The following is a 25,533-nucleotide window of genomic DNA, read 5'->3' on the forward strand; positions in this document are numbered from 1 at the left end:
CCTTCAACTTAAGCCTTTCATGGCAGAATTTCTAACTTCACGTTCTCTATAAACTGGGAGAGGTAGAACGGCCTTCAGGTTCCTACTATTACAGAGAATAAGCATTAAAAGATTAACGTTTTTTAAGTAAAATGCAACTACTTTTCTTAGGGGAAAAGAAACATGAATGCCTATGGAAAAGATGGAGAGAGAGAGACCAGAACGGCTCTTACTCCTATCGTGTGGCCCAACAAACAGCACCAGGTCTGACCGTAATAAAGCCCCAATTACCTAACTCTAGGGGAGGATAGCTGGCATTTCCCTCTACCCAATGATTTAATTGGGCCTGTCAGTCAGGGATAATTGGTTTCTGGTTGACTGAAAAATGTGACAGTGACATCAGCTCTCTGCTACCCTTCATTATTGAAATTCTTGTTGTCTCATAATAGGGCCTCAGCACACAGAGCGCTCCGGCAGCTTTTACAGGTCTCTCATCGTGCAGTGCAATAGAAATGCAGCAATGTAAGACACAGAGAAACCTTTTCAAGCTGTTTACCCCATATGTTTTCATAATACATTTTTGAGAACCAAGAATATTTCTGTACAGGAAGGTCTGGTTTTGCTTGTTTTACTGGAAATTTGATAATATTGTTGCAGTCATGATGATCTAATGCTATAAACAAGGCAAGGTTTATTGGGAGAGGCAATACCTTTTACTAATCAGGCTGATATGGCTGGAAAAATAAAGATGATTTGGGGCACATGAAGCCTTCTTGAGGTCATGTGCCCAAAGCTGGTCCGTTTTTAGTTCAGAGGGTCACATACACCATCTGAACTAATAAAAGATATTGCATTTCTCCCCAGTTCTCGCCTTGCTTATAGAAAAACACCTCTTTGATGCTAGTGGTGCATTATTGCAAAATGTTTAATTTGTTCTGTTGAAAGCATGGCCCAAAACTACAGGAAAAAAAAAAAAAGTAAATCCTTGTTTCTTCTTTACACTGCTTCAGGCAGGGGGTACAGCTTTAATTTACAGTGATTTTGTATCACTGCTTGAGACTTACATCAGTGGAGGGGCAAACCAGGTATTTCCTCCACCATTATTTTCTTTCAGCTTTCCTCTTACTCTCCCTCCTTTCCCCTGGGCAGCTGAGCACTAGTGGATCGGATGGAGCAGGCACGGATGACAGCACCACAAGCACTGGCAGGAATGTACGTGGGCAGTTTCTCTCTACTCAAGGATTTCTCCGGCTGCTGTATTTTTCAAAGTGAAAAGGGAATGTAGAGCACCTATGTATCTATCTGTAGAGCAAGCCTAGTACTGAGTTCGGACTTAACAAAACTCCTGCATTATTGTGACAGCAGTGAGTGTCCTGTTCCTAGGACCTGTTAATTTCACCTTGGGGCTTCACTGCAATAGTGTTCCAGAAGGAAACTGCTCTGTGAGTCTGTAGCTGTACAGCTCTCTAACTTCCACGATGCATTAATTCCCCAGAAAAAAAGACGGCAATGGCCAAGATCATTGTTATTCAATCCATACCTGCTGCTAGAACACTTGAGAGAACAGCCCAAGCAGAGGCACAGTGCCCACCCTTCCCCACGTTAAGCTTCTCAGATGGAGTGAGGCAGATTGATACAGTAGGAGTGGATCTGACCTTCTCTACACATTACACTTGCTGCGCTTTAGAGAGGGGACAAGAGGAGAAGCCTGATCAACAGGATTCACATGTCAAACATCCATAACAGTACAACAAGCCTCCAGTTGATTAGTGCCCCAGAGAGACCTGAATTGAGAGACTGGGGTGGTCTTTTCATGGCCTGTTTGAAAGAATTTCTTGGCAATGCTTCCAGCAACGGACTTCATTCAGCACTGTTGGCTAGAAAACTTGTTGGAGTCTCTAGACAATCTTATAACCCATTCACTTCACAGCCTAATTTAAAACATTTGTGTGCATGTGGTGGCTGGCAGTAAAATACAGAAAAGTCTCAGACCAGAGGAAGTATAGACTTTGTGAGTTCCTCCCTAGGTCCCACCCATCATTGACACATCTGGGATACAAAAAGAATGAATGACAGCATGGGTCATGTTTTAGTGTCATACACTGTGAACCCATAGCACATTAGCTCTAAAATTCCTAGACGGATAGACATTTACCTTAAATAAATGTTGTGGCCAAAGTGAAGGTGGCTGTTTAGAAAGGGATGTGAATGTTTATGCCACTAGATTTACAACTGGGTACTTACAGTGAACACCTGTTAAAGAATATATTGGGAATAAACTGAAATTGCTCAGCCAGGTCTTAAAACTTGCATGCTATTTTTATGTAATTTTATTTTTGGTTGGTTGGCAGCTAAGTGTTTAACATCAGAGTTGATTCCCTATCTGCTTATTGTTTACATTGTATTTGATTCAAATATCTGTCATTTCTAGTTTCACTGTATCTCAGAAGTGAAGATTTTGAGCTGGAGAACAAGTATTTCAGGATGAAACTGCCTCCTCCAACACCAAACCCTCTTGCACAAAGCTACTTCTTAATTTCCATCAATTCAAGAATATTTATTTGATAAATATACTATTTTCTTGGACAAAGCTAAACAGTTCCATTTGCAAATTATGTACAGTCTCACATAGGTGACCAAGTGGCTATTCTTGCATTGATGTTGTCTCTCTTTGATTAACATAAAAGTCAGCTTTTTTATCTATGTAAGATATTCTATTAATTGGCCAGAAAACTTAGCATAAATAAGCACTGCAACAAAAGCAATTAATATAGTTAATTTTTGCCTGTACCTCTTTAACTATAATTACCTGAGAGTTCAAGTACATTCTGTTTCCAGACCATAATTATTGGAGCAATGCCAGCCATGGTAATGGATCACTTTGCATTGTATAATTTTTCTTTAAACTAAATCCTTCATGTAACATAAAACAGCAAAAAACAACAACTGTTACCTAGGCCTGTGCTAAGTCAAAACGCCTGCTGAACTTGTAGACTTTGGCAATTAGGACAGATGCAGATGCTTTGTAGACTGCCAAGAAACAAAATAGTACTCAACACACAGAGTAAGTTATATCAGCAACAAATAAACAGAAAAACAGGTAGTTATCCAGAAAAATAACCCAAACAACCAAAGCCCAGGAAGAAGAAACAAATGGCATGGTCAAAGACACTGAATTTACTTCTTAAAGTGCAATGGGAAACAAAATACTAGTGGACCAAAGTCCATGCTGTAATGCAGAGTTGCAACTTCAACTCTCTTTGTGGGGAGACTGGATGCCAACTCTGGATTCTGCTGATGGAAGTAATTATGCCCAAAATATTTTTGTTTGGCCATAATTCTTCAGTTATTTACATCTGAGGAGAGGCACTATGTTTTCAAATGAGAATAAATGGCTTCTACTCGCAATTCAGCTTTCCGCATTTAAAGCATCTCCCAGGTATATGCAGAAATACAAAGTATCAGAAAAACATTTGGTATGTGGAATATCTGTGTTAATTTTTCCATGCCAGGGAACAGGTATGGAAATTCTGGTCCATGGCAATCTAGTAGTTACATACTGAAAAACACCCAAATCCCACTACAGTACAGTGACAACCAGGCAGATCTCAGGCCTGTTCCATGGATTGGTTTTGCAGCTTGGCTATGCCTGCTGGCAAAATAGTTCTCATCAAGGTTGTACTTTCCTTATGTATTGCACTCATGAAGCACATATTTGTACTTCCAAACTGATGATACTTACTATGGAAACAGTAAGACCCAAGAAGCCAGTTTACCTGCTAAATGATGTTTTCATGTACTTGCTATTCAGATTAGAGCAAAATGTAAGGCTCAGCATAAAACAGTGCCTTGCTCTCAAAACTTCCTTTTTCCATGCAAAATCAAAATAGACAAACTTATTTTAACTTATGTACAGTTTAACTATGACTATAGAAGTGAAAGTCAGACAAGCACAAGCAACGTTCTAAAAGAGCAGTTGCCCCGAAGATAATTTTTGCCTTCACTGCAAGACAGAGTAATATTGATTGCTCTATTATTGATGCCACCGTTTCACCTCAGAAGTAATGACTGAAAGAACTGATACTATTTAAAATATTATTTGAAATAATTGAGTATTAAAATATAATTTTATTTTAATGTACTATTACGGTGAAAAAATGAAGCCAAATACTTGTAGACTTCAATTAAAATACATGAGGGCTGTGAGTACAAACAGAGCAACAATCAGGAAGTAAGAAATGTTTTGAGAAATTTCAGTTTTTATTGAAAAATGCAAAAATGAAAGTCATGCAGTGTTTATTATGCTAAGTGAGAACCAGTATCGATTTACGAATCATATAAATATGGAACACATGCCATGGAATAAAGTTTAATCCTGCATTAACATCATAGTTCTTCAAACAGAAGAACTTCAATCAGAAAAACAAACTCATTTTTGGTGTCATATTGTCACTATTAATCAGTTATCTTCGGAAAAGTATAATAGAAGGATGAGTGTCTTCTGATATGCTGATGAACTGCACCCCCAAGTGGATACTCGCCCGAGCCGTGGGGCACTCGTGGGGCTGTTTTTTGCCATCCGGGAAGCATGAAAATTGGAAATTTCACAAGTACGTGTGTGAAATGCTTCAAAATACTGAGGTGAAGGCAAAAGCAAAAGAGTGTTACCGAGGAAAACTGTCGGCAGCTTGGAAATTCCGAGTTACTTGTCATGGGCTGCTGTTTAAGCACCACGCTCCTCGCTTTTACACGGCATTTTTAAGCTCCGGGTTGCGTTTAGGCGCGCGGCTGTTTGGCAGGGCTGCAGGGCCCTGGGCGCGGTCCGCCGCTAACGGCTGCCCCGTCCCTAACGGCTGCCCCGCCGCGCCCACACCAACAGAGCTTGTCCCGCTGCCCGCCCTGCACCTCCACGGAGCTCACGGCTGCCGGGCGCTCTGAAACGCCCGTCACGGACACGAGTGGCCCCCCCCGCAGCCGCGCGATGGTTCCCGCCTACGGCGATTTCCCGTCGCCTCCCCGTAGGCCGCCGCCGCCGCCCACCCGGCGGCTGAGGGGGACGGGGACGTGCCGCGGCACCGCCGGAGGGGCGGGGCGGGACGCGCGCCCCCGGTCGCGGCGAGGTCTCCGCGCGCCCCGCCACCGCGCATGCGCAGAAGCGCCGCGTCCCCTCCTCACGCCGGCGCAGGGGGCGAGGCTGCGCGCGGCGCCGGGACCCGGAAGCGGCGGAAGCGGTTGCGGGCGCGGAGTGCAGCGGCGTTTAGCGGCCGAGCGGGCCCCGGGGAGCGCCCGGCGCCGCGCAGGTGCGTGAGACCGCCCCGCCGGCGCCGCGGGTGGGGACCGGCCGGCGGGGCGCGCGCGGCCATTTTATGTCCCGCGCGGCAGGGGCGGGTCCGGGGCGCCCTCTTTGCCCCCCGGGCTCGATGCCCCAAGGTCCCCCTCGGGCCGGCCCTCGGCCCCGCGGCGGACCCGCTGGCGCAGGGACAAAGGCACCGTCCGCGGGGCCGGGCCGGGGGAGGCGGGGAACCCGGCCGCGGGCTTGACACTTGGCGGTGACAGGCGCGGAGAGAGGGCCGCGCCGGGCCGCCCGGGCGGGCCCCCGAGCTGGCCTGAGGGGACGGGCCCCCGGCGGGAAAAGCAGAAGGTTGTCGTGTTGGGGTTAAACAGAAAACGAGTGCGCTTCGGCGTAATAATAATAACAACAGTGTACGCCCCTCCCGGAGTATTTCACAGGCTATATGTGTCTAGGAGACGAGCAAACCAGCCTCAGCCGCCTCTTTAGATCTAATAATAGGCAGTGTCGGTTCACTTGCTCAGAGTAGCGCTATGCCATGGTCTGGAGTGAGAAGTGATGAGATTTTTAGTAACTTAATAAAAGTTTAAGGTATGCGGGGTAGATTAAGAGTGAAATATGAAAAGGATTAATTAAAAAGGAGGTTATGGTTAAATGCCAAGAGTAATTTTTATCATAATTCCTTTGCAGATTATGAAATTACTGTTACGTATTTTCTCAAGGTCTGGAGCAGAACCAAGTCTTCGCAAGAATTTTTTACCAATCACCTATGAAGCTCCGGATTTTGAAGTTGTACTTCTGAAATGAAGAAAAGGAGACGGCTCGCTGCAAATCTAAACGAAAAGGTTCATCTTGGCCATGAGAAAGATACTTCAGAACAGATTCTTGTAGTAGACTGTGCGCAAGAAATTGTCTCAAAGTCTGCAGAAATAGCTCCTGCAGATCAGCTTGAATCTTCCCAAGAACTTTCACCATCATCAGAACAAAGAAAGCTCCTAAGCTCATTGCAGTATAACAAAAATTTACTTAAATACTTAAATGATGATAGGCAGAAGCATCCATCCTTTTGTGATTTACTCATAATTGTAGAAGGAAAAGAATTTAGTGCTCACAAAGTTGTAGTGGCTGTTGGGAGTAGTTATTTTCATGCCTGTTTGAGCAAAAATCCAAGCACCGATGTCGTCACATTAGATCATGTAACTCATTCTGTCTTTCAGCATTTGCTTGAGTTTCTCTACACCTCTGAATTTTTTGTATATAAAAATGAAATTCCGTTAGTGCTGGAGGCAGCAAAATTTTTAGATATCATAGATGCAGTGAAGTTACTAAATAACGAAAGTGTTTCTAACATACAGACTGATGTGGTAACTGATGCACCTACATCAGTAGAAACACTCAGTGAACTGACAGGTAAACTATTAAATAGTCATCAGTGCACTTTTTGCGGTCGAAGTTTCTGTTACAAGAAGTCCTTAGAAAACCATCTGGCTAAAGCTCACAGATCCCTTTCACTGGAAAGAAAACATGGGTTAAAAATGGTTGAGAAGGCCAACTTTTCCACTAGACGCTCTATGAGAAACCGTAAATGCCCAGCTAAATTTGATAACAGTGACAATGAAAGTGGTGATGCCTCTGACAGCAATTTGGAAAAAGTCAGTTCTGACAAGGAAACATCTGATAGAAGTGAATTTGAAGACAGTGAAAGTGAATGCAATGCTGATGAGGAGGGACAAGAAGAGGAAATGTCAGGTGAAGATTCAGAGTCTGAAGAACAAAGTGAAAAAGAGCAGAATGATACTGAAGAGGGTTCTGAGGCAGTTGATTCAGTGGGAAATGTTCCTGAAGGCTTAGCTCCAGTCATCATTCATAGCAGTAGCAAAAAACTACTGCAGTGTCCCAAGTGTGACAAAAAATTTGATCGAATAGGTAAGAGCAAGTTAGGTTGGTCTCTTTCCTTTTTACCATATGGTGGTGCTATTTGTATGGGAAATAAACAGCTTTTTCTCTATCCTAGAGAGTGAAGATCAGAATTTCTGGATGGTCTCACAGATCCAGTATGCTGCTAGTTTTTCTACATGTATTAAGTTGTTATGTCTGTGGTGATAAACTGTTTCAATAAATGAACTGAGTGCATTATTTGAAAATTCTACAAATACTAAATTTATTTCTCACTGCTCTGGATTCTAGTTGTTAGCATGGTATGTAAAAGCAGCCTTGGAAAATGAGGGAAATATAGCAAGATATTAAACAGTAAATTGCATGAAGTCTGAGACCTGTACTGTATTTTCTGCCAAATTAATTTTAAGTGACAAAGCTGTCACTATTGCTGTAGTAAAACAGCACCGTTGTCAAACAGCGTGATATTCTTCTACTTTACGTGATGTGTAGATGCTTAGGACTTAATCTTTCTGACTTCTAGCTTGGTTTTTCTGGTCTATAGTTAGCACCAAGTAGTACTTCATGAGCTTAGTCTGTTTTGTTAGGATCATTTATGTTACCGTACACTTAGATAGACTGTTAGGATATTGGAAGACTAAAAATTCCAGTCCTGACCCATCCAATTCTTTCCTGTCCTCTTTTCCCACATTAAGAGTAAATTACTACTGTACTCCAGAATTTTTCAGCTGGAATAAATGTTGAATTGTGGTCATGTAAGGTATTGACTTCCTTTCAATCATGGGCATTAGGAAAGGAACAGTTCCTCCTAGCGTTAAGCATTTTTGGCGTTCTTATAATAGATGTATTATGTCTTTCATAATTTTGAAATTTCTGAGTTTATGAAAATGAGGTGAGGCTGGTGTGTGTGTTTAATTCCTACTCACACAGCGTGTTTAGCTTGCTGAGGTGAAATGAATTTTTCAAGGTCACAAATTATATCGTAGAAGCTATTTAAGATTAAAAATGTGGGACTTAACTGTACTTGTAATGCCATATCTTAAAATTAAAGTAGCATGGGAAATTTTCTGAACTTGAGAGCTTTGTTGTTAATAGCGAAAGGCAGAAGTGCAGAAATAAATGGCTTGTGAGTATTTAGGGTTGTAATGGTACATTTTGGTTTTGCACACATTGGAAGCCCTTTTCTCTTTGCACTTTCATAACTTAAAATTCTAGTTTTGTGCTCAAAAAATACATGAGAAATAGCATTAAAACAAGTGATACATAAATTATTTCTTTATAAGCTTGTATTACGCTAGGCAATTGACTCATATTTTAAATTTATGAGCTATAGTATTTTTTTTTCCTTTATCTAACTCCCAGAAGTATGATGCATATTCTACAGAGCAAAAATTATCTAGTACACTGCAGAGAGCCTGCTATTGGCTTGAGGTAGGTTGATCCTTGGTATAGGACACAATTCTATCCTCAGAAAAAGACCTGACAAACAGAACAGGGAATACAAGCAGTGTGAAAGAAATATCTTGGGTCTCAAATATAGATCATTTGCAAGGGTCTGTATCTTTCAGTGTTTTGTTATTTGAAAGTACTTTAAAAATACCAGTTTTTTGCAAGGCTGTTCCCTGTTCTGAAAATGTACGTCACAATCAGTGTAATCAAAGAGTAGTAGTATAACACTCAGTACTTAAGAACAGAGTATGCTGTAGGGTTAAACAAGAGGGACTCATAATCCTCACAAAGATTTAACAGTAATATAGAGCCCTTTTATTTTTTTAAAAATAGTTAACATGGAAGTGTGTGGTGGAACCTTGGATCCAACGTATATGCGACCACCGTGCAGTTTTCAGTGGTGTAAACCAGTAGAAATCTTTAGATGTGTGTGGAACGTACTTAGATCTTGACCACATTTGAGAGAGATACTACAGAACAAAACCCAAATGTGTAGGTGTTACCTGCTACAATTCATGTTAACAGATTTTGTTGCTGCTGTTGTTCTGCAGGCAAATATGAGAGCCATACACGGGTACACACGGGTGAGAAGCCTTTTGAGTGTGATATATGTCATCAGCGCTATTCCACAAAGTCCAACCTGACAGTGCACAGAAAGAAACACTCTAGTGACACTGACTTTCATAAAAAGGAACACAAATGTCCCTACTGCAATAAGCTGCATGCAAGCAAAAAGACTTTAGCGAAGCATGTGAAGAGGTAGGTATGAGCAAATTTGTCTTGCATTTGTGAAGAATTGTTTTTTTCAGTTCAAAAGCGAAGATAAATGTAGGTATGCACACAGCATATTCTGCATTATTTCTGTAACACTTTTTTCAAATAGGTATCTTTCAAAGGACATGGGGAATAGCAGTATGAACTAACCTGCCATAAGGAGTGCACAGGGACTGACTAAATACCAGTAGCAGTTCTGGGGGGGTTCTGCCATATGTTTTTACTATAAATTTTAGAATGCTCAGATTAGCTAGTGCAGTCAGTCAGAACACAACAGTCTTAATAATTACCTGTGTAGCTTTTCATTTGGAGGAAGAATAAAATATCTTCTTTGGTTTTAGATGTTGATGCTATACTGTTGATGAGAATAGGTGGATAAACCATTTCCATGCATATTCTTTTAGGCGAATAATTTGCTTATGACAGGTCTAATTATAAGGTATTATTATTTACATGCCACTTTTTTACTCTTTATTTGTGAATATCCATAAAGCATTTTAACTGAGACTGTTTTCTGTCTTACCAATTGTCATATGAGATTCTGCAGGAGTCTATAGTCAACACTGCTTTCCAGTGCTTGTGCCTTCAGAATTGTTTAATTATCAGTACTCTGTTCTGCTAGTTTGGTGAGCAACTTTCATGACAGATAAAGTTTAGAAATGGATGTTTAGTATTTCGGTGATCGTCATCTTAGAAGGTTATAACTACTTTCAGCTTCTATCTTTTCTCCTAGGTTTCATCCAGAGAATGTACAAGAATTTCTTTCTATCAAGAAGACAAAGAGTGAAGGTTGGAAATGTGATGTAAGTACTTTAGTACTTTTGGTTTTTTCATATAGATACTATGTTTTGTGACGAATACCTAAGTGAAAATGTGGTATGTGTTTCTGTGAAATCTCAGTAAGCTTTGTAAGTGATGGTAGAAATTTTCTCTTTATGTGTTGATTTAAAGACTGAACTTTATGTACAGCTTGTGACCGGGTAGATAATACCAAACTGAATTCTAAAATAGTTGAAGGGAGTATTTTTTAATGTGATCAGTTATTACCATTGTTAAAATACATCAATTTGCAGATTATTAGACTTGAGTGTTATGAATACTTTAAAAACAGAGTATTTGCTCTACATTAATTGTGCATATCAAACACTGGCCATAAAGTATAATTTTTTGGAAGGCTCTCTCAATAGTGAGGAAAATATATGTTAAATGTGAAACACTTTCTCATTTAGCTGCATATGCAGATCAACAGAGTTGTAAATTTGTACTAAATTTATCTCTAGTTGTAAAATCATAGAATCCTTTCCCTGATTTTCTCCAGGAGAGGTTTATGTGTGAAATTACATCTACTGTAAAAAAGGAGTTTGTAGAACTTCCATTCTCTGTCTGCTGCCAAATAGTGTTATAAGGTTTCAGATGTGGGGTTTTGTTGTTTGGGTTTTTTTTTTAAGGAAATCGGTTTACTTTTTTTTTTTTTTCCCCCCCAAGGCAGCTGTTTTGTTTATGCAAACTGTTATATGCCCCTTTCTGTCTGTAATATTAGGTGCTGTAACATAATTACTAAACTTCCTTTGTTTGTGAACTTTCACAGTAGGAGGTTGGGAGATACCAACTGTAGGAATTTGTAGTGTTCATTCTGCTGGAGATGGTACCGTGGTTGGAGGTATTATACGGTTGACCAAAGGGTGTTACCTTCATGATGAAATTATATTGTGTCAACATATTACAGATTCTGTTTATTACCAGATAAGAAACATTTTAATAGTGGCACTCAATCATGCAACACTGTTGATGTTCATTTGTCCCAAAGTACTCCTAACAGATGAATGCTTTGGTAAACTCCATTCCCAACACTTTAGTGTTGGGGTTTTTTTGCTTGAAAATTTTAAGTTTGTGAGCTGCTGCTTTTGTACTGCTCATGTGCATTGGAAATGAATTGAAAGCAGGGGTAGAATTTTAGCTTTTATATCAGTTGAAGAACGAGCAGAACCCTTAGGAGCTGTGACTTTGTTTTCAGGTTGTTTAGTATGTTCTGAGGGCTGAGGTGCCACAGATGTAAGCTGCAGGATTTCTTCAGGTTGTTGGTTTATGCTGTAGTCCCTCTGTGAACACCAGGATTTGGTGACCATGCTTTAATCCTTGAGGAATATGAGCAAATTCACAGAAACAGTAGAGTATTAATAGTAAAGAAAAGCAAGAAGCCTATCATACTTTTTACAGGTATGGGATTTTCTTATACTTATATTTAACAGTAATGAGTATTTAAACAAATAAAGATGTGCTTCTGGTTTCCTGAGGCTAAAAGAGTGTTATTCAGGTGTGCTCTGAGAACCTGATTGCACGATTTGATGTATGGGAGTTTAGTGCTAAATTCAGCTATTCTAAACAATGGCAACAGTTTCACAGTGAAATCAGTGAGCACCATGTTGATTTATGTTAAAGTGTAGGACCCTGATGTTAAATTGTAATACCTAGTTTAAATGCCTAAATTTGAGTAGTGACTTCAATTCTGTGATTGAACTGCGTACTTATTTTAATGACTACTAATAATTCTTGTACATTTAGGTTTTGATTAATCTGAAAACAGTGCTAAAAAAGCTCACATCATTTTAACATTGTGAAAGTTCTGTATCTCTAAAAGATATTTTGAGTTACATTTCTTTGTTGGTATTGGCATTTTCTCTATAATACATGCAGTCAGAGAATTTTCCAGAGGAAATAAAGTAACAGGTGTGACTAGTTCTACAGCAGCTTATACTACAACAGCTTTTACCACAGACCCGCTGAGCTGTTTGAGCATTTAAAACCAAGCCAAAGCTATTTGCTTTTTTTCCATTGGGTTATTTTCTGGTGAGTTACTGTGTTGAAACATCCTAGGAAAAGAGCCTGTTAAGTGCTGGAGCCAGTAGAAAGAAGTGGGGGTGGAATATGTTACTGTATGCAGGAGTTGCCAGTGGTTTGATTTAGGCTGCCATGGATTGACATCCTAATTTATATAGTGCAATCCACTAGGGTTTATGTAGAACACCGATTTTTTGATGTTGACTGCAAGGCTTTACAAGTTGGGATAGAGTATGCTTTTGAAGAATACATGTTTAATCTTACATTGCTGCAGAGAGCAGATGAACTAAACTGTTAGAGTTCATGAATAGGAAAAAAAATCTGGCTATAGCTGATGTATCTTTGACAAAGTGTATTATCATTTTAGATTTGTAAGAAATCCTTCACTCGAAGACCTCATTTAGAAGAGCATATGATCCTTCACTCTCAGGATAAACCCTTTAAGTGTACCTACTGTGAAGAGCACTTTAAATCTCGATTTGCAAGACTGAAACATCAAGAAAAATTTCATCTCGGTATAGAAACCTACTTCTGACATGTAAACAATAGATTTAAAGTAAAACCTTCCTCCACCATTGTATCTCCTGATCAGTCTGGTTTCCACCCCACCTCCTTTTCCAGTTCTCTCTTTTCTGGTGTTGTGGGGGAGTTGGGTTTTGGGTTTTTGTTGGTTGGTTTTTTACTTTTCTGTTCAGCTGTCTTTTGGAGGTATTGTACTGAAGTAGATGCAAAATTTGGGGGAGGGAAGAATAATTAAGGTTAGTTTTGTTTTAAAACTTTTTGGCATTAAATTGGTTCTCAACTATGGAGTCAGAGTCTTCCTGAAGTTTTCCAAGACCTTTGTGTTTCCTCCTGAAGTATTCCAGAGATGTTTATTACTACTAACTATTTCTGCCAGGTGGGAACTAGATTGGTGATAGTAATGGGAATTGGTTTTTCAAACAGTCTAAGTGGGTTTAATTACTTTTGACTATTAATTCTACATTTTTGCTTTACAATCATGAAACTTGTCAAAATACCAGGTATTAGAAATAACTTATCTGAGCAGAAAGTGCACAAAGTCTAAATAAAGTATGCTGACTATACTAAACATTAATCATTTTTTAGACAAATGTTGGACAAAACTTTTGCTTTGTAAATTGATCAGAGTTTTCACAGGTAACCAGTCTGCATCTTGTTTGGTTTAACTGACAATTAATAGTACTACATGTGTCTGTCTTCTTGTAGGGCCTTTTCCTTGTGATATTTGTGGCCGCCAATTCAATGATACAGGAAATCTGAAACGCCATATAGAATGTACTCATGGAGGAAAGAGAAAATGGACATGTTTCATCTGTGGAAAATCTGTTAGGGAGCGGTAAGGAGTTGCATGACTACTTGAACTTCAGCAGAACAGAGAAATATTTGGCGTGCTTTGTTGAATTCTGAATATGTTTTACCTTTGAGTTTTTAACATGAATAAGACCATTTCAGAGGGCTAGTGTATTAAAAGGCTGCGTCAGAGAGCTACGGGTAGCATGTGATTTTCTGATGACCTCTAAAATGAAGGGTGATAACTGTAGGTAATTACTAACGGGATGGAACTATATTCATAAAGTCTTACCTCTAATTCACTTCACTTAGGATTCCTGTGTTGTGCAAGAACATCTTGCATTTGTTTGGGGAAGAGTTTTCTGCCATAGATATTTTGGTAAATATACTGGTAAGGACAGGAAGCTCAGGAACACTGGTGAGAAAGACTAAGAAGAAATTGGACTTCTACAAACATAGTTTCATGGAAGATGGAATAACACTGTACAACCTTTGCTGCTGCTTCTCTAAATGATGGGGGAAAAAGTGTTAATTTAGTACTTTGAAAAGTGGAAGCTCTAAAAGTTGGCTCATAAATTCTAGTATATAGAAAACATAGAAAAGCTGTAGAAGTAAGATTCCCTCTTGCTTCTACAGCTGTAGGTAGGCCAAGAAATAGAAAAGCATGGCCCTTTCTAATCTACAGGTATGAGGGGAAAAAAATGTGAATTTTAAACAGTTGTTAAAATGGCTTCAGTGCGGGTGTCTTGCACTGCTCTATAAAGGAGATCTTTTAGGTTTTCCAAATGATTTATGTTTAGGTTGTGAAACAATAAACCTTATAATTATTTTTTATTTTGTCAGAATGTTACAGCTTCATCCCAATAATTGTAACTAAGATGTAGTTATGTTCTGTTTGGGGAATATGAAAAGATCCAAGTTTGTGTACTGCAGTATGGGGGGGGTGGGGGGGGGAGGTGTTTGTTTGTTTAGTTTTTTTTCTTCCAATGACTGGAAAAGACCTCTGGATGTGCTGTAAGAGGAAGATTTGTCCCTAATGGGTTTTGTTGGTGCTGTGTATTTTCTGGTAGTTTGGTCAATAGGGTATGCATGTGTTAAAAGAAAATGTACTGCTGCAATAATGAAATAGTAAACAAACAAGCTATAAAGCATAGATAGTCTTTCAATTCTATAAAGCTCCCTTTGAAATGCAAGAAGAATTTCTGTTTAAAAAGAGTCAGTATGTTTACACACTTGTAGTGGTTTAACCAGATAGGCAGCTAAACACCACTCAGCTGCTCACTCACTCCCCACACCCAGTGGGATGGGGGAGAGAATTGGAGGGAAAAAAAAAGTAAAATTTGTGGGTTGAGATAAAGACAGTTTATTAGGACAGAAATGGAAGGGGGAAAAAAAAAAATTAGAATATACAAAACAAGGGATGTACAATGCAGTTGCTCACCACCCACTGACTGATGCTCAGCCCATTCTGGAGCAGCAGCCCTTGACCAGCTTTCCCCCTAGTTTATACACTGAGCACGACGCCATATGGTACAGAACATCCCTTTGGCTAGCCGGGGTCAGCTGTCCTGGCTGTGTCTGCTCCCAGCTTCTTGTGCCCCCCAGCCTCCTCGCTGGTGGAGTGGTGTGAGAAGCTGAAAAGTCCTTGACTCTGTGTAAACACTGCTTAGCAACAACTAAAACATCAGTGCGTTATCAACGTTATTCTCATCCTAAATCCAAAACACAGCACTATACTAGCTACTAGGAAGAAAATTAACTATCCCAGCCAAAACCAGGACAATACTTTCAAGTTCTGTTTACATTATGTAAGGCAGTTGAATATTTAAATGTTGTTGCTCTTGTTAGAAAAGATAAAAGTTTTGTGTAAAGCATAACAAATATCATTGAAATATAATATTTATAATTAGTACTGGAAGGAGATCAAAGAATTTTCTTTTGTTTAGTTCACACACTTACCAGCTGTGTATACAGTAAATTTTATTGTCTGATTCCTTTGCTTGAGAGGAATTTTCACCTGCATGCACTTTTTATTTTACATTGGTAAGACAATAGTAAAAGTAGACTTACATGTTTATACATATGTATGTGTGTATAAGTATATATATATTTAAATAAGCTCTGTACTGGGTTAAGTTAAATTAATGTCAGTGATCTACATTTCCTTCTAGTCTGACTTTCAAGCTTTGACTTAGATATACATACAGTAACAAGGAAATTATTACATAGAAAATATTGTTGCAATTGATGTGTTTTTTAGTGTATGTTGTCCAGATGTATGTTGGGACGATGTTTTGTTTCTTTGCTTATATTGTTTCTAGACCCAGCTGGTTTAGTAAATAGTAGGTTGCCATACTGCCTTTGAATGCATGTATATATGTGTGTGTATCTGAATAAATTACAGTTATTTGGATATTTTGTGATCCATCAGAGTTAAATTGAAAAAATTAGTCTGTTTCACTTTAAAGTGGCAGTGACATTGCTTAAAATTAAATTTTACTGCCTTTGTTGAACAGGACAACTTTGAAAGAACATTTGAGAATTCACAGTGGAGAGAAGCCTCATCTCTGCAGTATTTGTGGGCAGAGTTTTCGTCATGGAAGCTCTTACAGGTACAGATTTTTATTAAATAAGATGCTAAACTCTCTTGGTTATTGGTGATACATACACATTTACGTTATCAACATAATTCTTTGTAATGTATGTGTTTTGATTTATTCCAACTCTGAGAGCGTTAGTAAATGGTTTAAACATGCTTAAGTATTGAAAATATATTAATAATCTGTGAGAAGTCATTTAATTTTTAATATGTTAGTGGTTTAAATACAGACAGAATCCCATACAAATGTTGTATCAAAGTTGACTTTCTGGCACATCTAAAACTTTTGCATCTTTGTTATTCAAAGAGAAAATAAGTGGAGAACTAAAATAGCCTACTAAATTAGCGTCAGATATGAGAGTTTAGCTTTGTTCTGTCTTGCTTTCTAAGAGCAGTTTAAGCATACCTCAAGTGAAAGTTATTTCCTGATATTTGTATGAAGCATTAAAGACTGTGTTCTCTGGTATTTCGCATTGAATTAGCAGTACAAATTTTGTTAACAAAATTGCATTTTATGGTTATATTTATGACTATAAATATGCAGACTTCATCTAAGAGTCCACCATGATGACAAGAGATATGAATGTGAAGAATGTGGGAAAACATTTATTCGACATGACCATCTGACAAAACACAAAAAAATACACTCAGGTAGGCATTTTCTTTAAGAATTGACTTTGAAATTACTATTTTGAAATAAGAGCAAATAAAAAATTAATTATGGATTTTTTTTCAGTACATGCAGTGTTTTAGGGCTGATAAAAGTTCCTCTCACTTTTTTTAAGGTCTACTAAAGTAGGGTTAATCTCACATGTTTTCAAGGTTTAAAAGCCAGGTGTTTCCTCCATGCTCACATAGAAAGCCCAGGGACAGTCAAAAACATGTAACAGTGAATTGCTTTAAAATATTGACTAAAAAAAAGCAAAAGTGAAAAAGGAGGATTTTTTAATGAGTTCAGATTTCTTTTTTTTAATAGCAATTGTGTGAAACACTATTACCACAACACAGAAGAAGCTGTCACAGTCTCTGTCAAAGTTTGTACACTGATCACTTTAATGTAAGAACATCAAAGAGGTATTTCTGAAGTCTCTGTTATGGGGAAGAGGGAAGGAAGGAAGGTGGTGGGAGTCAACCCTGAGAACACCTAGATGGGGATGATCAGGAGGAAAAAAAAAATTCTGTTGCACTGAAAGCGGAAAGGTTATCAAATGTATAGGAAGAGTGAAAATTCACTGGGGACTTTCCTTTTTCAGAACAGGATCCGAAGGGAATGTGGCCTTCTGGCAAAATACTTTCTAGGCAGCATGAAAATATGAAAGTGATCAGAGTCTAAACTTCCTGAGCCTTTATTTTGAAGGACAGCTTCTTTTTTGGTGTTTGAAATCATAATGTCTGCTATAAAATAAAGAAATCTTTGAAAACTCAAGTACAAAAAAAAAAAAAATCCTCTTTTCTACTCTATTTGCTTTTCCCCCCTCTAGAAAGTTACATTCTTTGACTGTCCACACTCCTCCTACTTACATGAGAAGAAATATTCTGCCACTTTGTGGAAGATCTCAAGATGACTAAAAAGAATCAAGATACTTTTAAACAGCAGCATAAAAGAAAAAGGTAACTATGTAAATCAGGATAATTAAAAAGATAAGTGCTGTAATGTAATTTTGAGTTCTAAAAATCAGTAGCTGAAAGTAGCTGGTACGTTTAAATAAGCTTCGAAGATACCACATTTTGGGTCACAATGAAGATCCTAGTCATTCACTTGTACCTCTCGTGCAGTGGGTGTCTGGAGGAGTGTTTTTTAACTCATGAATGTGAATTTCTTTGTAGAAATGACAAACTGTCAGTAATAGTCATATATAACAAGTGGTAAAAATCCTTACTCTGATAGAACCAGATTACTTCCTGAATTTTGTTCTCTGATAACAGAGAATCCTTCTCTGAGTAAGGTATGGAAGAACCTGATTGGCTGGACTTTGTGAACGTGGATCGATCTACTGTATGTTTTACAATTACAGCTCTTAGACATTTAATAAGTTCCAGAAGATTTAACCAAAATTTATTGAATTTTGCCCTTGTAGGTGAAAAAGCACATCAGTGTGAGGAATGTGGAAAATGTTTTGGCCGTAGAGATCACCTTACTGTTCATTATAAAAGTGTTCATTTAGGAGAAAAAGTTTGGCAAAAGTAAGTGTGGATTTCTTACAACTGCATAAATACTTCTGTACTGTAACTAATTTTGCTGGGACTTGCATGTTCGTGTGGAATTTTAGTAGTCTGTGTGTTTGCAATGCCTGTTACCTTAGTCTTGATATCATTATTATGGTTTGGAGTGGATGTCAGAAAATTGCCTTCACAATTTTAACAAGATGTTTTCTTTGTGACATAATTAAGTAAATAAAAACATTAAAAAGGATCAATTTTTTAGCTGTCTCAGTGTTGTTCTAAATTGATGGTTTTCTGTGATATTGTCATTGCAGACTAGTTAAGACTGAATTATTGGACATCATTTAAGCACTGTAAGAACTATCCCACACTTAGGTATTTTAGAAGCCGGTAGCAGATTAGTGTCTCTGAAAGTAGATAAAAACTTTGAAACCTGAGTTATGTCTATAAATTGAAAATGCAATAGGGTTTTTAATTTCTTGAGCTCCAAAAATAAGACTTTCAGAGATTTCAAATAAACTGAGACCTAGATGTTTTTCAAATTACGTGTTTTAACTGCTTGTACTCATTAGCATTGTGTAGAAGCCATTATAGATGTGTCTGTGTTGAAAGTATAGCACATTGTCTGCTTATTCTGTCTGGTTTTTCTTGGTAGCCAGTAGCTTAAACCACTCCTAGTACTTTATTTATGGCATAATTCTGCCAAAGTGAAGCCTCTTGTGGGTATTGGGCAAAAACTGTTACTTAAGGATATTTTTGGGGTCAGAAAAGTTTTAGTGGCTTTTACTCTTTAAATACTAAGTGCCAATCCCAGCAGAGAATAAGATTGAATATCGAAAAAAATCTAATTGGCCTTATTGGTATGCAGTTGCCAGGAAATAAGAACGTAAGTGAGGAAGTTTGGAAACTCTGATATTCAGCTATTTTGAAGTTAAAGGTTCAGAATGAACTGTGCACATAGCCTTATTGTTAATTAGTTTTTAAAAAAAAAGTATCTAACATGAAATGTAATTTCTTTTTTGAAGATACAAAGCAACATTTCACCAGTGTGAAGTCTGTAAGAAAGTTTTTAAAGGAAAATCAAGTTTGGAAATGCATTTTAGGACACATTCAGGTAAAAACTAAATAAACCCCAACAAAACACATAGGAATGTATTTTTATTCATCGACATTGATGGAATTATTTAATTCATTATGGTTGTTGAGCATTCAGGGCCAAGAGTAGCAGGAAGCAGCATGACTTCTGATTCTTTCTCATATGTTTGCGATTCCTGAATACTACTTTCTGAATGTATCAGTTGAAATATTGATAATCCTCAACACAGGTCTGTGGTAAGCTCTCTGTGCCTTTTCCTTCAGTTTACTGGTATGTTCTTGCCAAATTTACCCAGACCTTCCAATCGTTTTTGTGGTCCAGAGACTACTACATTTCAGATGGTAATCTAAACAAGGATTTGAAATACCTTTGGAAAGGTTTATGTTCTTAACTGTTTGATTTCGGTTTTCTTCCTTATATTTAGGAAAACCATTGTCCTTTTGAAATGTGTAGAAGTACAGATTGAGCTCATTTAATGCCAGTATCATAACACTTTAAAGACTTCTTTTGTATTTGGTTTGTATTCTGATTATCTTTGTGTGTACTTGACAGAAATCCCAAGTATTGAGAGAATTGTATGTAAGGAGAAGGGTATGCTAATATAACTTCAACACAAACTTCTAATGGCTCCCTTGATTCCAAAATTGATGCTAAACATAAGCTCTTTGGTTTTTCTAAAATTGTTTTATACTAGGTCTCTATGCCATAATCCATGTAGGTATTTGCATATTTATGTGTGACATGGTGTTACTCAGAATACCTAATTCTTACTTCTCTGTCTTTACAGGCGAGAAACCCTACAAATGTCAAATCTGTAATCAGTCTTTTAGAATTAAGAAGACATTAACAAAGCACATGGTTATTCATTCAGATGCTCGACCTTTTAATTGCCAACACTGCAATGCAACATTTAAACGAAAAGACAAGCTAAAATACCATATTGATCATGTTCACGGATCAAAGGCTGCAGAAGAGGCATTGACATCTTCTTCAGAGGAAAAACTAGTCTCCTTACCAGTGCAGTACACCTCTGATGACAAAGTTTACCAAACTGAGGCTAAACAATATGTGGAACAGTCCAAAGCGTATCAATCAGAAGCCAAAACTTTGCTACAGAATGTATCTACAGAAGTATGTGTGCCTGTGACTCTGGTACCAGTTCAGATGTCTGATCCGCAAGCCGATCTAGTACAGCATACTGCTCAGTCACATGGCATTCTTCCTCCACAACCTGAGCAGACAGATTATCAACGAGCAACAGATCTATCATTTCTAGAGAAATATACTCTTACTCCACAACCTGCAAATATTGTTCATCCTGTAAGGCCTGAGCAAATGTTGGATCCTAGAGACCAGTCATATCTTGGAACTTTACTGGGGCTGGATACAGCTCCTACTGTACAGAATATTTCAAACAATGAACATTCATGATCAGACCATAACATTCCACCTGATTTACTAAGCCATTAGCCAACAGCAGGCTGATATGGCATTTAAGATTTATATTTTATATTTTATTTGGACTCATGAGTCTTCTGCATAGTTTTGGAAAAACAGGTTTGTTTACATAATATTTGAACATTTAGGCACATTTTGATGCATACTGAAAGAGTGTTTCTTGTGATTTTAAGAGTTTTTAAAAATCTTATAGATGGTCTTTTAAAAATTATGCTCTGAAATATCTTTTAAGGATAGTGGCTGAAAAATGTAATTACATATCTGGCTATTAATTTAAAAAAAATTTCTTTGCCTTTCTGCATCTCACTTTAAGTTAATGTTTTAAGTGTTCTGGAAGAATAAGGACTATATCAAATTCATTAAAAGTTGTAAGGGCAGGCAGGGATATAAAACACAAACTTTGAATTATGTTTCACACAGAAATTAAAATACAATTTTACTTGAACCCTCGGGCATTTTTGGAGGGTTTTAAAGTCTGCCAGACTCTGGAGCCTAGCCAATGGACACAGGAACTAGATTCTTCTGAAAAGTGATTCAGATACTTTATGAAAACACTAAACAGAGTGTTTGGTTACCCCCCCTGAGTATTATTAGGCTGCCTAAATTTGGCCTTTTAATCTCTTTGATTGCTAATACTGAATTATGTGGGAAGATGTAGACAATGGTGTTGTCTAATTTTCTACAGTCCTATATAATTTTAATATGGATTTTTTCTTGCTTTTTCAGTCTTGTTTGTCTTCTAAAGTGTGCCCCACACTAACTTTGAAAGAAATGGGAGAATTTGCAAGGTCATTTTAATCTATGAGCAGTCATAAAGGATTGTCATGGTTTATCCTTGTTAGAGCATAAATTGCACCAGGGTCCCACATTAGCATGCCCATTTTGAGGTTATCTGTGATAGAGAAGAAATTTAAAGGCTATTATTTCCACAACAGTACTCAACTATTTTTTTTAAAAAAAAAGAACGAATCTAATTATAAATCTCTTGTGAGTTGCTAATGAGATTGTTTTCTCACTTTCTTGTACTTTGTTTATAAAACAAAGTCAAACTCTTGAGAGTATTTTATGTCTTTAATTATTTTTAGCTTTTTCTTTACTAGACATAAGGGTTTTTTCCAAAAGAACCATTTTGAACTACAAGTCTAGTGTAATTCACCATGAAATCTAGTATAATTTAACCTCATCAAGCTTTCTATTTTAAGCCTACTTTAAAAGTAATTCTTCTGTGTTTGTTTGGTGAATATTATGCCAAAGAAAGTATCTAAAATAATTTTATAATCTACATTATTCCTCACAAGAATGACATATTAAGGCAAAATCTTCCCCAGCTTTCCCTATTCTTAAATTATTATCTTAAGGAAACTTTAAAATGGGAAACTGGATGTAGTGTATTATTGTAACTGTTAAATTTCTCCAGTGACCTGAGCACAAGCGATCTGTGGTGAAAAGCTCTTTTATCATTGCAGTCCTATAAACTCTTTAAGTGGCATGGATCATTTTAAATCCTATTCAGATACTTCTGTGTTAGATTCTGTTAATCTCCATCTACTTCAGTGTTGAGCAGTTTGCAGGAGAGGGGCCAGAGATGCCTGAATGTTCATATTTTGAAGCTTGTACCCTAATGGATTCTTAACCTAAACACACCAAAGATTTCTGTTAGCTCTTAAGTAGTGGCAGAGTTATAGAATTTTAAGTGTTATCAATATTTAAATAGGACTTAGCCAAAGAAGCACAATAGAAGTCCTAAACTTTAAAAGTTCAGTTTCTAAAACAGGACTACATATGTTTAACTGTTCTGTGTTTGTATCTCTAAAGTAAAATTTAGAGCTGTGCTCTGGGAATGTTCAGACTGTCATGCTGTAAATATATCTGGTAAAAAGCTGAATACTAGCAAATATACAGCAATAACGAGGCCATTGAATGCCACCTTCTGAAAGGACACTATCAAGTACTACCCTTCCTGCTTTCTAACTCCACCTTCATTTCCTTTCAAAATAAAACTCTGTCATCTTTACACTCCATGGCTTGAAAATGGTGGTTTTATGTATAGTTTTCAAGTCGACATGTATGTACCATATTCATACTACCACGTGTGGACATGAAACATGATTTCCAGCATTTGTAATTGTACTGTTAAAAATAACCCGACATCAATGGTGTCAGTGAAGTTCTCAGACTAAAAAGCCTAACTCTTTGTTATTTCTGGTCTTTTCTGTCCTACAGTAGAAAGAAGTATTGTAGGATTTTGACAAAACTGTGGCTTAAAAATAGTTGGTAACTAATTTTTTCTTTTAAAATCCAGTCTGTTCGGAAGGCACTCTAGGAAAATACTAAAATGGAATTTGGAGCATATTTACTTGATAATGTCCTTTTTAAAATTGATTCATGATTGTGCCTTTTATATATATTCTGAATAATGGCTTTTTCTCTAGTTCAGTTGATTATTCAGAAAACATTAAGGTCAATATCTTCCAAAGGGCTTCATGTTTTTGGGTGCCCAACAAGAAACAGACTATAAAAAGACTCGTTTTTCAGAAAAATGAGTGCTATCTTTGTTGTTTGGGTGACCAGAATTATTAGTCATTCCTGGAAAAAAAATGACCTACTAGTTCTCTGGCATTCTTTTGTTTGCAGATAATCCCACTAGTTAGTGTTTTTACCTGCTGGTCAGGCTGGATCATTGCCAGTTGACAGTGAAAGAAAATAGGAAAGCTTATGTGCTAGAAACATAGTTTTTATTTTTTTAATATCATGGGCTATAATTCTTATGGCTTTACATCTATTTAAAATTCATATATATGAGCAAAGTAAATTTTCATGGACTGGTACTTCATTTGATAGGTGGATGTAGCTGGTCTCTGCTTGATGGAGGACAGTTCCTCCTAAGAGGACTGGAGTTGAAGGGCAGAGATTGGCACCTCACAACTGCATGGGTCGAAACTCCTTAGGTGTCTGGTTCCTCCATTTAGGATGTATATGTACTCGTCCAAGAGTGCATGTCCTGTTGATGCGGAGGGTGCTTTTACAATAAAGGTTATGTTTTATCTGGCAGTCATTGACTCAGTTGACCGTTTGTTGCCAAAGAAGGAAGAAGCAGGTCTCTCTTAAAAATAGCTCTAAAGAATGATCAGTGACACATTGCAAAAAGTTGGTCTTTTCCACATGCTGACCTTTGGGGCGAAGAGTGGAATCCGTGTCGTACTCGAAACTGCTACGTGGTTCTGAGAACTTACTGCACTCGTTCTGTTTAAACATTGAATTCTGTATTTTTTGCTAAACGAATTTCTGGTTGTTGACTGGGTTACTGCCCTTAATTCTTTAAGTGAATTTTATGTTCAGTTTATTTATTTATATTGGAATTTCCTCTTTGAGCACTGACACTTTTCCTACAGAGGTATCATTCTCATGGGTTCTTTTTATGTTGAACATCAGTAATGGTAATGGTGATGATATATCTTCTGTAAGGCTGTGGTTTCCTTAAAAATACAGCACTACTTTAGTCTGGATTATAATTCGGGTAGTTATTTTTAAAGATGGGTCATGCCAGAACACTGACAAAAGATTTATTTGGCATCATCAAAGAGCTAAGCTTATTTCCCTAGTAATGAATGTGAAAGAGCATCCATGACTGAAGGATGCTTCAAAGGAATCACCTGGTAACGTGTGGAGTGCTAAGGAATAAATGACACTCAAGTTTTTAAATTTAAAATAATTTCTGTGTAGAAGTTAATGAATGTAGAATTATGAATGAATTCTGAGAAGGCTGTTGTAGATGAATAGGGTTTTTTTCCCTGAAAACAATAAAAACAATGTGAATTTTTTCCATATTGAGCATACATGCATAACTGATCCAGATTGCATGTTCTCCATATGACTGAAGCTTAAGGGAAATAGAGTGCATTTATCTATAGGTCCTTGTGACCACTGTCACGTGTGATCTTTTCCTATGATACCACCTCACAGGGGTTTGGTTGTTTCATTGTATGCACTGAAGAATGAAACTGGCAGAATATAATGCAGGGCAGTCACATTGCTTAAGCCCATAAGGATCTTTTTCATGGTTCATGAGAAATGTTTTGGTTTTAAAAGGATTTGATGGATTAAAGGTAACAATGGCAAACTTTTTTTAATCCCCCATAACCATTTGGGTCACGTTTAAATGTTGGTCCTTTTATATGAAAGAATAAGGTGAAATAAGCTCAATATTTTGTCACTGGTATATGAGATAATGTGTTTTAAATGTGATCTGTATAGGTTGATATTTTAGATGGAAGTCTTTAAGTAAAGTTGTCTTTTTAGGGGAAATTCTTTGCTGTAAGGAAAAGTTAGGAAGTGTACTGTAAATGTAGAAGTACTCAGTCCTGTGTAATTTTGTTTGTTACGGAAAAGTAAAGTTCTTTTGTCTTAACATTGCTTGCTTCACAGGATTTCTTGCAGGGGTGCTTGCGCAAAGTTTTGATTTCTGCCCCTTTTTTTTTTTTTTTTTACAGCATGGAAACACAGTATTCTGTATGTCTTTCAGTTTTAAAGCTCATGAAAGATAAACAGACGAGGCCAATTTTTTCATCAAATTTGTGTGCCTCATTCTACTTTTTATTTTAAACTATTTTGTAAATTAAATTTATTTAGAAAAGTACTTGGCTTTGTTTGATTTATTTATTTTTCTTTTTCAATCTGAGG

General features: G+C 37.5%; 1 protein-coding gene across 3 annotated transcripts; it reads left to right on the forward strand.

The window, feature by feature from the left end:
- Window positions 1-5,175: 5,175 nt before the first annotated feature.
- On the forward strand, window positions 5,176-25,489 carry ZBTB41 (zinc finger and BTB domain containing 41). 3 transcript variants are annotated; one of them, XM_074876754.1, is made up of 11 exons: window positions 5,176-5,279; window positions 5,960-7,195; window positions 9,166-9,373; window positions 10,122-10,191; window positions 12,594-12,741; window positions 13,454-13,583; window positions 16,054-16,149; window positions 16,681-16,787; window positions 18,215-18,320; window positions 19,325-19,413; window positions 20,183-25,489. In XM_074876754.1, exons 2-11 carry the CDS (start codon window positions 6,073-6,075, stop codon window positions 20,824-20,826), a joined length of 2,721 nt encoding a protein of 906 aa, XP_074732855.1. In that variant the 5' UTR covers window positions 5,176-5,279; window positions 5,960-6,072; the 3' UTR covers window positions 20,827-25,489. The 3 variants fall into 3 exon arrangements, with proteins under 3 accessions (XP_074732855.1, XP_074732857.1, XP_074732856.1); XM_074876756.1 differs by lacking the exon at window positions 5,176-5,279 and adding an exon at window positions 5,333-5,620; XM_074876755.1 differs by lacking the exon at window positions 5,176-5,279 and adding an exon at window positions 5,647-5,860.
- The last annotated feature ends 44 nt before the right edge of the window (window positions 25,490-25,533 follow it).

Source organism: Strix uralensis, chromosome 8 (assembly GCF_047716275.1).
Source record: "Strix uralensis isolate ZFMK-TIS-50842 chromosome 8, bStrUra1, whole genome shotgun sequence".
NCBI lineage: Eukaryota > Metazoa > Chordata > Aves > Strigiformes > Strigidae > Strix > Strix uralensis.

Coding starts and splice junctions, on each gene's coding strand:
- ZBTB41 (XM_074876754.1), top strand. CDS start 6,073: ATGAAGAAAAGGAGACGGCTCGCTGCAAATCTAAACGAAAAGGTTCAT. Junction 7,196..9,165: donor CAAAAAATTTGATCGAATAG/GTAAGAGCAAGT, acceptor GTTGTTCTGCAG/GCAAATATGAGAGCCATACA. Junction 13,584..16,053: donor GGAAAATCTGTTAGGGAGCG/GTAAGGAGTTGC, acceptor TTTGTTGAACAG/GACAACTTTGAAAGAACATT.